This window comes from Leucopleurus acutus, assembly GCF_964270905.1.
Source record: "Leucopleurus acutus genome assembly, chromosome: 21".
NCBI lineage: Eukaryota > Metazoa > Chordata > Mammalia > Artiodactyla > Delphinidae > Leucopleurus > Leucopleurus acutus.
Window position 1 is genome coordinate 23882166 of NC_139163.1, and position 15853 is coordinate 23898018.

The 15853-nt window shown below is 39.8% G+C and overlaps 2 protein-coding genes across 9 annotated transcripts in view; one reads left to right on the forward strand and one right to left on the reverse strand.

Annotated features, from left to right (window-relative positions):
- The window catches only part of PURG (purine rich element binding protein G), a 33582-nt gene extending 22863 nt beyond the window's left edge, over positions 1 to 10719 (reverse strand). The window contains 3 exon segments of the mRNA XM_082863850.1: positions 7429 to 7504; positions 9396 to 10283; positions 10619 to 10719. Of these exon segments, the coding sequence (XP_082719976.1) occupies positions 7429 to 7504; positions 9396 to 10277 (958 nt within the window). The 5' untranslated portion in view covers positions 10278 to 10283; positions 10619 to 10719.
- Positions 10720 to 10958: 239 nt separating this feature from the next.
- Positions 10959 to 15853, forward strand: part of WRN (WRN RecQ like helicase) — a 138206-nt gene continuing 133311 nt past the window's right edge. For 5 of the 8 annotated variants that reach the window (XM_082863821.1, XM_082863830.1, XM_082863826.1 and 2 more), the window contains exon 1: positions 11379 to 11491. The gene's annotated coding sequence lies outside the window, so the exon portion shown is untranslated. Of the gene's footprint in view, positions 11062 to 11378; positions 11492 to 15853 lie in introns of those variants that run through there. The other 3 variants (XM_082863822.1, XM_082863829.1, XM_082863828.1) reach the window with 3 other exon arrangements.

Here is a 15853-nt window from a genome sequence, read left to right on the forward strand (position 1 = left end):
TGTTTTATTTGCTGGGTAATTTTGTCACTTAGGTGTGTTCTTTTGGTAAGGTTGCTTGGAGTGTTTGAAATGGGAAACTGAGGAAAATTTCTACAAAATGGCCAGGGTAAAGAACTGCCAAACTAAATTATTCCCTCCCATCCCACTTAGATTTCAAACTACACTGAAGAAGAAGCAATGAAGAACCTAAAATCGATCTGCTATTTGAGGAGAAAGAGAAGAGAGGAAAAAAACTTCTACAACAGCCAATTCACTCTATAGAATTTGTTGATCAGATGGCTAGTGTGAACCACCACCAGGCTAAAGACTGTTTTATTAAACGTTTCTGCAATCAAATTTTATGTGCACAGATATTATTATTATTTTTGAAATTGACAAAACACACACGTATACATGTACTTCAAAATATGCTTTCCTTGCCCGTAAACACTGTCTTTGATAAAGAAATAGGCATCCAAAACACAGGTTTAGGGAGAAAGGTGTCACTCTTTTAAAGTCCCCTGTTGACAGTGGTGGCGGCACCAATGACTGGAGGACTGGGATGCCTAAATAAATGCCTCTGAGACAAAAACCCGTGTGATGCTTTTCCTCCCCTCTAATCATCAACCTCTATAGTTTCTCAAGGCTAAAAACAAACAAATAAACAAACTCATTATGTTTTATCTTTGCATACCCTAGTAGGGTCCTCTATAGCAAAACTATATTGTTCGAAGTTCAGCGTTCTTGACATTTAACATTTGTTAAATGTCGTGATTTGTAACATAGGATCTTCAATAGGACCAAGGAAATTGGGGTCAAAGGAAGGACCTGATTCTCGGGGACCAATGCAATGACAGTTGCAGTGTATTGTTTAGCAGTGTAATTTATGGTTATTTCAGGAACAATGGCATTTCAGAAAGTGATGTTAACTTTAAAAATTCTTTTGTCACGTGCAATATAGGAAATGATTACAGTATGTATAAAACAAGTGATGCTACTTCGAAAAAATGACACTTCATATAGATAATAAAAATATTTCTCAAGAAAATTAAAGCATAGGGCTTCCCTGGTGGCGCAGTGGTTGAGAGTCCGCCTGCCGATGCAGGGGACGTGGGAGAGGCCACAACAGTGAGAGGCCCGCGTACCGCAAAAAAAAAAAATGAATAAATAAAAGTAAAAAAAAATTAAAGCATAGGATAATTATATAGTAAGTATATAACAATTTGGTCTTAGGACTAGGAACAAAATTTTATTGTGTGGCTAGAGTGATACATATGTGTTATAAAACTGGCACTTCTGCATGTTCTTTTGGGCGTCATCACAGGTTGGTGCATTATTATAGTTGTTTTTAATATAAAGAGAGAATCTCTTACTCATACTTTCTAATCCGGGTATTATTCTTCTATTTTTTCTTTCACATTCTGTTAATACAGAATTTAAGAAGTTTAGAGTAGGAGGAAACCCTAGCTTCTAGTACAATCTTGTTCTTGTTTCATATAAGGAAACCACCCAACAAAAGTGAAATGATTTGCTCAGGGTCAGGCCATACACTGGCAGAATTAGGTCTTATTATTCTTTCTCAGAGGCTCTTTTAAAAGTTAAATAAACAGGGATTTAGTTTTGAGAATGACTTATTTATCTCATTTCTATTAGATTGATTTCTTTTGTTATAAGCAAGCAAAATAATCAGCCACCACCTTTCTCTTCTCTATTTCTTCTTTTATATTTGCTGCCTCTAGGCAACAACTTCATCAAATCCACAACAAATCATAAATAAAATCCTGAAGAAGAGTATTATCCTACAGAATCATTTGTTCTAAGAAAAATAAAATACTGAATATTTCCAAATACAGGCGTCTCAGATAAAGACATTTGGCCTCTAATCAGATCAAATAAAGTAATCAGATTTATACTGTTATTCTGATAAAGACTAAAACCAACAAAAGCACTTTCCCTCCAATTTTACACTTTGAGCGACTCTAGTTTTTAAATACTATGAACACTTTTCTTAGGGATTACTTTCTCTTTTCTTTACTCCTAATATTTCCTGGGAACAATGAATACTTGGAATAGAATAACACAGAAACTAAGTATAAAGGGGTAAAATGAAAGGACAATGCCTATTCAATCTTAGAAAAAAGTCAACACTAAAGGAGGCACTGTATATTCTACTTAAATGAGTATTTTCTTCATATTCACATTACAAACTAACCTCACCGTAGCAGCACTAATTCATTACCAATAAGCTTTTATTTATTGGTAGATGCCCCTGGCCTCAGTAAGACTATGCAATTTCTCACAAGGGATATTCCAAAGAAGGTAAAGTTTGGAAAACAATTTACCAGAAAGCGCCAAGATGGGAAACTCCTTGATTAAGGATGGAAAATTATTAATATTTTTTAGCCTAAATTTAAGCAAAACTCTTCCCGAAGGTGAATTACCTTCCTTTTGATCCCTCTCTTTAAATAAGGAACAATACCTATAAACCATTTTAAGCTTCAACAAGTAAATACCTGGTGAACTTTACCAATGTTACAGATTCTGCAAAGGATAATGAGTTATTCATCACTAAAATAAAAGAAGCAAACTCTTTTATGCTTTAAAAATAAATGTTTAAGAGAATCTTGTTTTCTAACAACACTTTTTCCATGTTACAAACAGAAAATCATTCCATCACTTATGAAGATATTATTCTAAAGTTGAAACCAATGCTTTAATTTTTAAACCTTTTAACATTTTCATAGAGTTTACACACACCAACCCACATACTCTTTGAGAAATTCTTTCTCAACCCACATACTCTTAATTGGTTGCTTTAATTCATAACTATATAGGATCCTTCAGGGTTCAAGTATGGGACCTTTAATTTTTCAGATAATTTTTTCTTGGTGGTTATTAGAAAAGTGACCTTAAAGTGCCTCCTTGATGTGAATAAAAAGAGAACTGTGACTTTTGAGGGGGAGGGGTTGGGGAACTATTGAAGCAACTTTGTTTATATTTTCAGTAATAGTAATTATGCTAATTTCATTTTCAAACAGTTATATTTGCTATTTTATATTCTTACAGCGGAAAATAGAGATGGTTTAGTTGTACTTGTAACCTCATAGCCCTTACGTTTTTAATCTTTTCCCAAATCATCTTGGTACCTTTTGGTCCCAAGGAAATCTCACGGACTCTGGGTCCCTCAATGGGGAATCAATGCTTTAAATAATCAGAAGTAGCATTATCCCTTTGCTTAGTCTTGGATTTGACTAAATGCTAAATGAATTATTCATTAATAACTATACTTTTTCTCATTATAAACACTCATGTTAATAAATCAAAAGATTTCAGCAGGATCATAACCTTTTGCTATGGTTCTAGTGCTGATTTACTCTTACAATGGCAAGGTCTTTGGATAAAAATAATAGTAACAGAAATAGTAAAAACTGACTAACAGTGATAATTTATTAAAGCTTTTAAACATGGGTGTTTTTCATTAGAGGACACAGTTAATCTAAAATAAACTTTGGGCAAATCACTTAACATCCTGAACTGTATTGCCTCAGGAAAAAGACCAATACTTTTTTGAGGGAAGGAAGAGAGGGAGCTAGGAGGGCAAAGTGGTTTCAAATAGGGACGGGAAACTGAATATTTATACATTTAAAAATTGATATATACATATATTTGCATTTTGAGTAAATTCCAATGGGAATCATTTGAAATTTCCTTGAGGTTCCCTTGGTGTCATAAATAGTTCAAATTAAATTTAACTATCTATGCATTTAATTGATCTATGGTAACTAGACCAAGTATGGTATCTAGGTAAAAGGGGAAAAAATTCACTTATAATGACAGATCTAAAATTGATACTACTGGGTACAGGAGAGTGTATACGATATGTTTCCAACTGTATGTTTAAGAAGAATATCTGTATATATAATACATATGTTTGTATATGCAGAGTAACTCTAGAAGGAGACCCAAGAAATTGGTAACACTGGTTGCTACATTTCAGTGTCTACCCATCTGGCCCATTTAAATTTTGTACTATATGCATGTTTTCCTTATTCAAAAATATTGACTAAATAAATTTAAATTACTTAAAAAATCATGTCAAATTAAGGAAAAAAAAAAGATTAATTTTTTAACATTATACAAGAAAATATACTAGCACATAAACTGTTTTTCTACATAAATTTGATGAGAGAGTAACTGTGATCTAAAAACTCAATTTGTGGGCTTCCCTGGTGGCGCAGTGCTTGAGAGTCCGCCTGCCGATGCAGGGGACATGGATTCGTGCCCCGGTCCGGGAAGATCCCACATGCCGCGGAGCAGCTGGGCCCGTGAGCCATGGCCGCTGAGCCTGCGCGTCCGGAGCCTGTGCTCCGCAACGGGAGAGGCCACGACAGTGAGAGGCCCGCGTATCGCAAAAAAAAAAAAAACAAAAAAACCCCCAAAACTCAATTTTCACAAGACGTGAAATTGGGAAAAACACATTTTCCCTGTACCTCACTGCTACAGTATTGTGGACTACAGATTGTCTCAACAGCATACCAACATCCCTACTCTCTTCCTCTAATGGGCTAGCCACAAGCCAATATTTCTCTATGAAATTCAAGAAATCTTTAAGGAAACTCCAGAAAGATTTTAAGAATCTTATTTGGCAGTGATAAATATTATACCTGTATTATTCCGTTGGCATAGAATCAACTTTAAATTCTTTGTGGTTTACTTTAGATTTATCCTGCCAAAGATGTTTGGTGTTTTGGTAAAAGAGAAACTTCAAACTATGTGATGACTAAGCAAAGCTCTTACATAAAGCTTGGAATAAGATTTTACAAATAGTTCCAGTGAAAGACATTTGGAAATAAGCAGGAAAAAAGAAAATCTCACACTTATGAAAAAATTATTTCCAGGACACTATTTCAAATTTGCAATTAAGTCCTATTTACTTAAGTATTAAAATAAACCATAAAACAAATTCTAAAGGAATGATAGTACATACATCAACTTTCAATGGTAGCTGCTTATTAAAACTGAGCGTCTGAGGGTGTATTCCAATTTCATCCTCTTCAAATTGTGCAGCTCAGATAAATGTTTATTTTACTGAAAATATTTGCAAAATTACAATATAAATACAAGATTATATTAAGATAGGTTCACTATATATAATGTATTCTTATCCACAAATATAAAATGAATGCAGTAAATATAGTATACTCTTGATGAATTGTTAGTACACAGTGTTGTTAGTAAAGTACATACAACCTATTATTAAGCAACAATTATCTAGTTTTCAAATGTATATCTTAGGAAGTTTTCAGGATGGAAGGATACACTAAGGCCCCTAATACCCTTTTTGGTTGGTGAAAGTTAGTTCTTCTGCAAGTTTTGAAATAATATCATATTTATTTTAGCAATTGTTCTTAGGCTCTTTGCATTTCCTTAATTTGAACTTTCTTTAGTCTGGGTGTTTTCTTAACGATGCCATATCAGCCAATCATACTTTTAATTCTAATATAGTATCATGTACTGTCTTTTCATTACTAATTTAAACACACATCAACAATGAAACAGAATTGTTAAAAATTTTTTTGTCTGCACAAATTCCCAAAATTCATTTTCAGGGTATTATGGGGAATCTCAATTAGATATAATCTCAACTGTAATACTAACCTGGGCTAGAAATAGTTTTTTATTGATTCTAGTCCTGAAGAATACGAATATGAACTCTACTTTAAAATTCTTTGTTAAATGTATTGGGATTTGCTGCAGAAACATTTTCTACCCTTCTCCATTACACTGATTTAATGGAAACTTGTTACTACGGCAGTTCCAACACAAACATATGCATGCAAGAGCTCACCCTACAGATTCTAACTACATAGTTATTGAAACACATCCCACCGGTCAAGTGGCATAAATGTACATCTTTTATATACAAAAGGTAAAGTGCATTATTAAATTAGTGAACTGACAGATTGTCTGCCTGGACCATATAGCTTTCAAATAGACAAATGTGAAATTCTCCCATTAGAACCAATTATTTCAAGAGGTTCCAATTAGCTTTTCCACCCTGTCATTTATTTTTTGGCCATGCTCTTTAGTGCAAATAAGCTTGTGTTTGACTCAAGTTTAAGGGACATGGCAGTTTGGGGCTTTAACAAGGAAAATTATAAAATGTGGCAGAAGTTTAATATTTTTATAATACATTGCACCTTTTGCATATAAGCAACAGATTAGTGCTGCTTTCAATTGGTAGGAGCACACTGCCAACGATTATGAGGGACCCGTTTCCAAATTTCATACTATCAGCTTATATTATTACAGTTTTGAGTCTGTACCACATTATGCTTGAATTATTATGTGCAAACATCATCAGTGTTTTAGAATTATATAGTGAACTAGTAATTTTGGTTACTAACTTTTAATGCTCACTTTTTGAATTCTAACATCCAGTTGCCTTAAGAGTTTTATGTCTTCAAGGCAGGGATCCTATTATTTTGAAGAGTACCATGTACACTTGCAGCTCCATTTATGTTACAAATGACAATAAATAAAATGTATATTGCACAGATAAGAATAGTAGCGTATTTTATAAGATACATCTCAGTACATGTCCTAATACCAGAGTTTTGGATTGGATCTTATTTGATTATGGCTAATGAATGACTGGAAATTTTAAGTATCAAAAAAAATCATAGCATCATTTCATTTTTCAGTGAACACTAACTTTGAAGAAAATGAAACAAAAGGACTGGCAGAAGGCTTAATGATTCTAAAGTATATTCAACTGCCGGTACATATGCATCTATCCAGTTTGTAGCTTTGAGATGGTAAAAACTCTGAAGTATACATACAATGTAGAAAATTTGGCTGCCTAACCAATTTTTCACTTAAATTATTAATGCAAAATTAAACTAATAATATTTATATACAATGAGTTAAAGATATTTAAGTCTGGCATTGTATCATGTGTATGTATATATATAACACATATATACACACACATAGATGTGTGTGTGTGTGTGTGTGTATATATATATACATATATATATGTATATATATATATACACACACACACACACACACTCAAACCTTACCAGACTAAAAACCAAGAAGGAAATTATTTAGATTTAACAGATATAAATATTTTGGAAGGGAAGGTTTTAAGAGAGAGTATACAGTCACAGCAATAGTGATAGGAACACTCAAATACTGGAATATTCACAGCTCCAGTTTGCCAAAATCTGACAGGTTGATTATTATTAATAGGCACTATGATGGGCAGCAATCAGTAGTACAGTAATTCAAGTGTACACCACTCCTTCACATACCCCAAAACTACTTTTTATCAAGCCTAGAATAGTTATTTTACAGTGAGGACTGTTTAAAGATCCTTGCTACTTTTAGAGTCTCAACACCCGCCATGAGCTATTAACTCTAGTCCTAACACCATCTTCTAACCTTCAGCTGGTCCATAGTGATCCAGATGGCCCCCAATTATAATGAACTGGGGAGATTCCTTTATACTTTGAGGAAACTGGAAATACAATCAGTAAGCCAACACCAGTATGTATGTCTAGGTTACTGATTGCTTGTTCTTAAGTAACGTAAATCTGTGAAATTAATTTTCTTAATTCATATCATAAAGTTTTCTTAGTGACCTTACTTAAGTGTATTTGGGGACAAACCTCTGGAGGGAAATCAACTGTTAAAATAATTGTGAATTACTTATAGCATATAAAAGAAGAGCTACATTCTGAACTCAATCCATGCAGCCAGCTCTCATCAATGAGAGCTATATTTGGGGGCTGAAATCAGTGTCTGGCTTCTAAACATGATTATATGGACTCATTGTGTGGGAGGTGAATAAAGCCAAGATAAAAGACAGTAATTTCATTCAGATAAAATGCAGCTCAACAGATAAAATTTCAGTCAGTTAATACAGGGTGGGTTGGTACACATATACATTATATCCACTTGTTTAAAAAATTGCTTGGGTGTTGAAAAATTGCTGTGGCACTTCCTGGAAAGTAATTTTTAATACCAGTAAGTGGGTGAGTCTTGTGTAAAGTAAACCTGTGTAAAGTATCATAAAGAGCACCTTGGAAAAATGCCTGAATTATTCTTTCAAATATGTTTATAACCAATCTTCAAATTATATTTTTCCAGGCTGAAATTGTATATTTATTCTAAATGCTTTTTAGAAAAAAACTTTTTTTTTTTCCTGGAATTAAAACACCTTTAAAAGTCAGGTTTATACTGTAAGTGTTGAAATGGACTTCAGGGCAGCAACTGCAAAAGTGCTACTAAAATATATTACTACAGATTATTTTTATATCAGGTAACTGGTGCACCAACCCTTCTGAAACAGTGCTAAAGCAGCAGCATAAAATATAACACCTTGAGTCCATGATGTATTTTGGGAAAGAACCTCTCACAACCTTCAAATTAGCATGAAAAGCTAAAATATCAAGATTTCCATAGCAAAGCCTCCCACGCAACAGTGACATAAAAGTAATTCCTGAAACTTTGGAAAGTCAATAATAATATATGGTACAATAATCAGAGGTGAAGATGGGATTATAACTACCTTAGAATAACCAATTAAAACTCTCTCATGGCATTGATATGGCAAGTATAAACTGTAGGGTCACCACAAAATTTGAAATTATAGAATACTATAGTAACTCTAAGATTCGATTCTTTAATGGTACTGTTTAATATTCAGTTATCCAATGGACATTTAATATATTTCTACTCGTACTTTTGTAAATAAATATATTTATAATAGAAGTCAGTTTCTGTTTCTGTGGTAACTGTCCTACAGGTAATCCTAGCAGCTTTTAATGAAGTAGGAATGGAATACTTTTTTTGGGGAACTTGTTAAATAGAAATTCACACTTACATATCAGGTATATGTATCTTTTTTTAGGCTTATGTCATAGTGCAATGTTAATCTTAGTTATGGTATCTAGAAGGTCAGAATGTCACACTGTGCTGATTTGCATACTTCAATAGTCTGGAGCAGCTGAAGCAGCTAAACTATTTAGCTCTGGGAAGGCTGAAATTCCCATAAGAATTATAGTGTTTTATGGATAACATAACATGAGAATCAGACTCCTTGAAGTATAACTACTAGAGGTATTACTCATAACAAAGGGCCAAAAAAAGAGGAAAAATTTCTTCAAATGATTATGGATCAGTACTTTTAGCCAATTTATGATTTTAACTTTTGCCTGATGGAGTTCAATTTCATTCTAGTCGAGGCATTCTTGCTCTTCACCACTGGCCCTTCTGCCATCCATCCTCTTTTCTTTATGGCTGTTGAAAATTTTCCTCATCTCTTCTTCGTACTTGATAAAATTCTCCCCAAACCTTGTCCAAGCTTTGAATGGAACAGTAATAGTATTACGGTAAGGTGGCCTCACCTCACTTACCTTCAGGAAAATTCCATATTTATTAGAGCCCACATCAAAGTAGAACCTTTTATTGTCCACTCTGAAAGAAGTCCCCTCTGGGAGTTCGACTGGGTCATCGTCTCCACCTCTGCGTTCTTCTATGTCCCCTTCGCCATAGTCTTCAATGAGCTGAACCAAGGCGTCCCGAAACTCAATCATCCCTTGTGCTGGGAGGACGATAGTCTGCTCTTGGCCCAAAGTGTGGCCAAAATAACCTATCATGCCAGTTCCCCGGATCATGGTTTGTCTTATCCTTAGGAAGCGACCCCGTTGATTTTCCTTTAGGTCTAGATAGTATTTCCTATTGTCCCTCTCTATGTAGTCTGTTTTGAGGACACTGTGAGGGTGCTCTTCGGACCCCACAGAGACTGGTGGGGAGGGTGCTGCGTGCTTCTGTCTCCTCCTGGAGCTTTGCTCTTTGCCGTGACCATGCTCTTGTCGGTGGCCTTTCAGGCCCAGGTGGGCATAGTGCTCGATGAAGTCCCCTAGACAGTCCTTCAGCTCCGCGGCCACAGACAGGGAGAGGGTCAGTTTACTCTTTCTGATATTGTCTTGCCGGCCTCTCCCTATCCAGACTTCGGCTATCTTTAGGAACCGGCCCCGGGAGCTTTGCTTCACATCTAGGTAAAACCTCTTTTTCTGGATGTCCACCCTTTTGGAGGCCAGCTCCTGGATTTCGGCTGCGCCCCCAGCCTGGTTAGGGGTGGCTGAAGCCGCGTAGTGGGGGTAGTGGGAGTGCTGGGCCTGGGGATAGAGTCTACTCTTGCTGAGGCCAGAGCCCCCTACATTCTTGCCGCCGCGGCCACGGCCGCCGCCGCCGCCGCCGCCTCCCCTTCGCCTGGCTCTTTCCATCTTCAGCTGCAAGTGACAAACAGACACACGGGGTGGGGTGGGGGAGGAGTGTTGAGAACAATCGCAGACGCCCCTCGGCCTGCGCTGCCCCAGCCTCTGCCCGGGAACCCCACACCTGGCCGCTCTTTGCGCGGCGCCGGCCGCCGCAGCGCCAGGACGGTCCACGGCGGCGGCGGCGGCGGCGGCGGCGGCGGCGGGCGGCGGGCGGCGGGCGGCGTCTCCCGGCTCCGCACCGGGCACACAGCATCCCTCCGCCGCCCCTGGCCTCCCGCTCCCGCTCGCCGCCGGGCCGCCCGCCTCGGGCTGGACAGCCCCCGGGGCCCCAGCCTGCACACACTCACATCACCACTGCTGCCATCACCGCCTCCGCCGATGCCCTTCGAGGCCGCCGCCGCCGCCGCCGCCGCCTCCAGCTCTCGGCCCCTCTGTTGCAGCCGCCGCAGCCGCCGCCCCCTGCCTGCTCCCCCGCCGCCGCTCGCACTGCCCCACGCCGGAGGAGCCGGGCAGGGGCATCGCCTGCGGCGCCCACCGCCGCCGCCCCTCCTGCGGCTGCTGCGGGGGCCGCCGCCTCTGTTCGGGCACCGGCCCGCGGCCCGCGGGAGACAGGGGGGCGGGGAGGGGGGCGGGGAAGGGGGCGGTGGGAGGCGGGCAGTCCGCCCCGCCTCCTCCAGCACAGCCCGCTGAAGGGAAGACCGGGTATCCGCTCTCCCCTGGGGCCCGCCCTGACGGAAGCCCAGCGCGTGGGATCGGACCGTGAGCGTGAGGTGACCGGACAGGTGTGAAGGTGGGGATAAGAACCCGGGTGGCGAGAGTGTTCTGACTTCTCCAGGTTCCGCCGGGACGTAGGACTCTGGCGGCCCACGGGCACCCACAAGGAGACTACACTTCCCTGAGTGCTCAGCGGCGGCGGGAGTCCTCCGCGCATGCGTGTCGCGTAGCCCGCCGGGCTAGGGTGGGAGGGGCTGCAGCGCGGCGCTCTGGGAGTGGTGGACTGGGGGCCGACGGACCCCGGAGGGAGGGGTGGGAAGGTCCGTGTCCTAGAAGTGACGTATGCTGTGTGCGCCGTGACACTCCGGCGTGGACTCTGACCCGCGGGAATAAGGTCGATTGAATTGGTGTCCAGCATGAGTGACTGGGTTCCAGGCAATGCCGTTGGGACGCTGCACAAGTCGTCCAGCTGAAGGAGAAGTCCCATTGAACTGACTCTTCTCACGGTAACGTGTCCTCCCCAACCCTGCTTCCACCTCCAGACCCTTGAGGTATCATTCTAGCCTTCTCCGACACTGGCGGTGCTCAGTCCGGCAGAGCAGGCCTCTGGGCTGTGTGTGGGATATTCCTTAGAGACGGACATCTTCCTTCTCCCTTTCCACCTCCCAGGCACCCAGCCCATTTTGTGTAGTGTAACAAGTTATGTTGGATTTTTTGAGTTCAAAGCATTGAATCCTTAATGGTTTGTTTTGTTTTCCCTGGTTTAATTTGAGTTGTTTTCTGGATATGTTTGAGTATGTAAAAATTCTCCCTATGGAAGAGGATATTAGAATCCTTAGGATGTTAATTTAGTGGTCTTTAAGTCAGAGTACTAAGGATTTTGTATAGTTCGGTGCGTTAACTTTTAGGGAGCTGAAGGTCGGTGTGGGTAGGGCATTTAGATTTTCATGCCATTGAACAGTGGTCTCCCTTTGTTAATTCAACAGATATTTATTGAGCGCTGCTCTAGGTACTGGGGATACCATCAATGAACAAAACAAACACAAATCGCTCGTTTTTGGAGTTTGCATTTTGGAGAGAGATAGGCAATGAGTCAAAAGCCTGGTATATCAGAAGGTGAAGAGTGTCAGTGGGGGTAGGGAGCTGCAGTTTTACAGTAGGTGGTCAGGGTGGTCAGGGAAGGCCTGGCTGAGAAGGTAATTTTTGAGTAAAGACCTGAAGGAAGTGAGAGAGCTAGTCCTGTGGCTATCTGAGGGAAAGGAAAGTGCAAAGGCTCTGAGGGAGCCTGCATGGTGTGTCCGCAGAGCAGCCTAGGAGGCCAGTAAGTTAGAGCAGGGTGAGATAGAGAATTGTAGAAGATAAAGTCAGACAGATTGTGTAGGACCTTGTAGGCAATTTTGAAAATTTGGGTTTTCATTCTGAGGGAGGTGGGAAGCTACTGGAGAGGTTTGTCAGGGAAACACCATGATCTGAATGATCTTTAAAAAAAAATTGTAAAATGTATATAACAAAGTTTGCTAATTTATCTATTTTTTAAGTGTACGATTCAGTGACATTAATTACACTCACTGTTACACAACCATCACCATTATTTCTAAAACTTCTGCATCACCCCAGGCAAACTCTGTAACTGGTTAATTAAGCAATAACTCCCCATTGCTCCCTCTGCCCAGCCCCTGGTAACCTCTGGTATACTCTCTATGAATTTGCTTATTCTAGGTAGTATATACAAGTGGAATCATAATATTGGTCCTTTTGCATCGGACTTATTTCACTCAGCATAATGCTCTCAAGGTTCATCCATGTCGTACCATGTATTAGCACTTAATTTCCTATTATAGCTGAATACTGTTCCGTCGTGTGTATATACTATATTTTGTGTATCCATTCATCTTTTGACAGACAATTGGGTTTTTTCCCCCTTTTGGTTATTGTGAATAATGGTGCACTGAACATTGGCTTACAAGGATCTGCTTGAGTCCCTTTTTCCAATTCTTTTTTGGTCTGTACCTAGAGTGGACTTGCTGGATCATATGATAATTCTGTGTTTAGTTCTTTTTTTTTTTTAATTTTTAAAATTTATTTTATTTATTTTTGGCTGCGTTGGGTCTTCATTGCTGCGCACAGGCTTTTTCTAGTTGCGGGGAGCGGGGGCTACTCTTCGTTGTGGTGCACAGGCTGCTCACTGTGGTGGCTTCTCTTGTTGCAGAGCACGGGCTCTAGGCACGCAGGCTCAGTAGTTGTGGTGCATGGGCTCAGTAGTTGTGGCGCACGGGCTCAGTTGCTCCGCACTGGACCAGGGCTCAAACCCATGTCCCCTGCATTGGCAGGCGGATTCTTAACCACTGCGTCACCAGGGAAGTCCCTATGTTTAGCTTTTTGAGGAACTGCAGAACTGTTTTTCACGGTGGTGGAACCATTTTACATTCAACCAGCAATGTTATAAGGGTTCCAATTTCTCCAAATCCTCTCAAAAACTTGTTATTTTCTGTTCCTTTTTCTTTTCTTTTGTCTTTTCTTTTTTTCTGTTCCTTTTCTCTTTTGTTTTCCTTTCTTCTCATCTTTCTGCTTTCCTTTTTCTTTCTATTATAGCCATCTTAGGTGGTGATGTGATGTGGTATCTTGTTGTGGTTTTGATTTGCATTTCCTTAATGACTAAAGACGTTGAACATCTTTTCACATGCTTATTGGCCATCGGTATATCTTCTTTGGAGAAATGTCTATTCTAGTCTTTTGTGTGTTGTTAAATTGAGTTGTTTGTCTTTTTGTTGTTGAGTTGTAGGAGATTTTTGTGTATTCTTACTAAACCCTTATCATAGCTTTGTAGTACGTTTTGAAACTGGGAAGTCCAAGTCTCCAACTTTGTTCTTTTTGAAGACTGTTTTGGCTATCCAGGGCCCCTTGCAATTCCATATGACTTTTTTTTTTTTTTGCAGCACCAGGTGGCTTGCGGGATCTTAGATCCCTGGCCAAGGATTGAACCCAGGCCACGGCAGTGAAAGTGCCAAGTCCTAACCACTGGACCGCCAGGGAACTCCCAATTCCATATGAATCTGAGGATTGGCTTTTCCATTTCTGAAAAAAAGCTTTTGGAATTTTGGTAGAGATTGTGTTGAATCTGTAGGTAGCTTTGGGTAGTGTGACATCTTAACAATATTAAGTATTTCTATCCATGAACATAGGTGTTGTTCCATTTGTTGCAATGAAACGTCTTCTTTTTAAAAAATTAATTAATTAATTAATTTTTGGCTGTGTTGGGTCTTCACTGCTGCGCGCAGGCTTTCTCTAGTTGCGGCGAGTGGGGGCTACTCTTTGTTGCAGTGCGTGGGCTTCTCATTGTGGTGGCTTCTCTTGTTGTGGAGTACAGGCTCATGTTATGGAGACAAGTGACGAACTTGTCTTGTTTATGAATGAAATATCTTCTTTAATTGGCAGCAGTGTTTTGTAGGTTTTGGTGTAGAAGTTTTTCACCTCCTAGATATTTTATTTTATTCTTTTAGATGCCATTGTAAATGGGATTGCTTTCTTAATTTCCTTTCAGATTGTTTGTTGCTGTTGTCTAGAAACACAGCTTATTTTTGTGTGTTGATCATGTACCTTGCAACTTTGCTGGATTTGCTTATTAAATCTAGTAGGTTTCTTGGAATTGGTGGGACTTCCCTGGTGGCGCAGTGGTTAAGAATCCACCTGCCAATGCAAGGGACACGGGTTCGAGCCCTGGTCCGGAAAGATCCCACATGCCGCGTAGCAACTAAGCCTGTGCACCACAACTACTGAGCCTGTGCTCTAGAGCTTGCACGCCACAACTACTGAGCCCATGTGCCACAACCACTGAAGCCCAAACGCCTAGAGCCTGTGATCCGCAGCAAGAGAAGTCACTGCAATGAGAAGCCCGCGCACCACAACGGAGGGTAGCCCCTGCTCGCTACAACTAGAGAAAGCCTGCACACAGCAACAAATACCCAACACAGCACCCCCCCCCCAAAAAAATCTAGTAGTTTCTTGTGGATTCTTTGGGTTTTTTTTTTTTTAATATACAGGATCATGTCATCTGTGAGTAGAGGTAGTCTTACTCTTCCTTTCCAATTTGAATGCCTTTTATTTCTTGTTTATATCTAATTTCTCTGGCTAGAACTTTCAATACTATGTTGAATAGCATTGGTGGAAGTGAGTATCTGTTTTGCTCTTGATCTTAGGGGGAAAGTTTTCAGTCTTTCACCGCTGAGTATGATGTTAACTGTGGGTTTCTCATAAACCCCTTTATTGTGTTGAGGAAATTCTCTTCTGTCCCTAGTTTTTTGAGTTTTTATATCATGAAAGAATATTTGATTTTTATCAGATGCCTGTGTCACTTGAAATGATCATGTGGTGTTTTCCTTCATTCTATTAAAGTGACATATTACATTGATTTTCTTATATTGAACCACCTTTGCATTCCTGGGATAAATCTCACTTGGTTATGGTATATAATCCTTTAAATTGACATTTCTTTTAACAGAATCACTCTGACTACTGTTTTGAGACTAGACTATGGAGGCAAGCAGATAAGAGATAATGTGGCTTGAACCAAGGTTTTAGCTGTGGCGGTGGTGATAGGAGGTAGGATTTCAGCTTTATTTTGAAGGTAAAACTAACAGTATTTGCTGATAGATTGGATGTGAGGTGTGAAAGGAGGAGATGAGTCAAGGATGATTCTAAGGTTTTTGGCATGAGCAATCAGAAGGATGGAGGTGTACCTACTGAAAATTGTAATTTATGGAAGGAGCAGTTCGGGGAAATTTTATACCTATTGAGTACAATATGTGCATTAGACATTCAAGTATCTAGTAAATAATTGGGTATACAAGTTTGAAGTTCAGAGGAGTGCT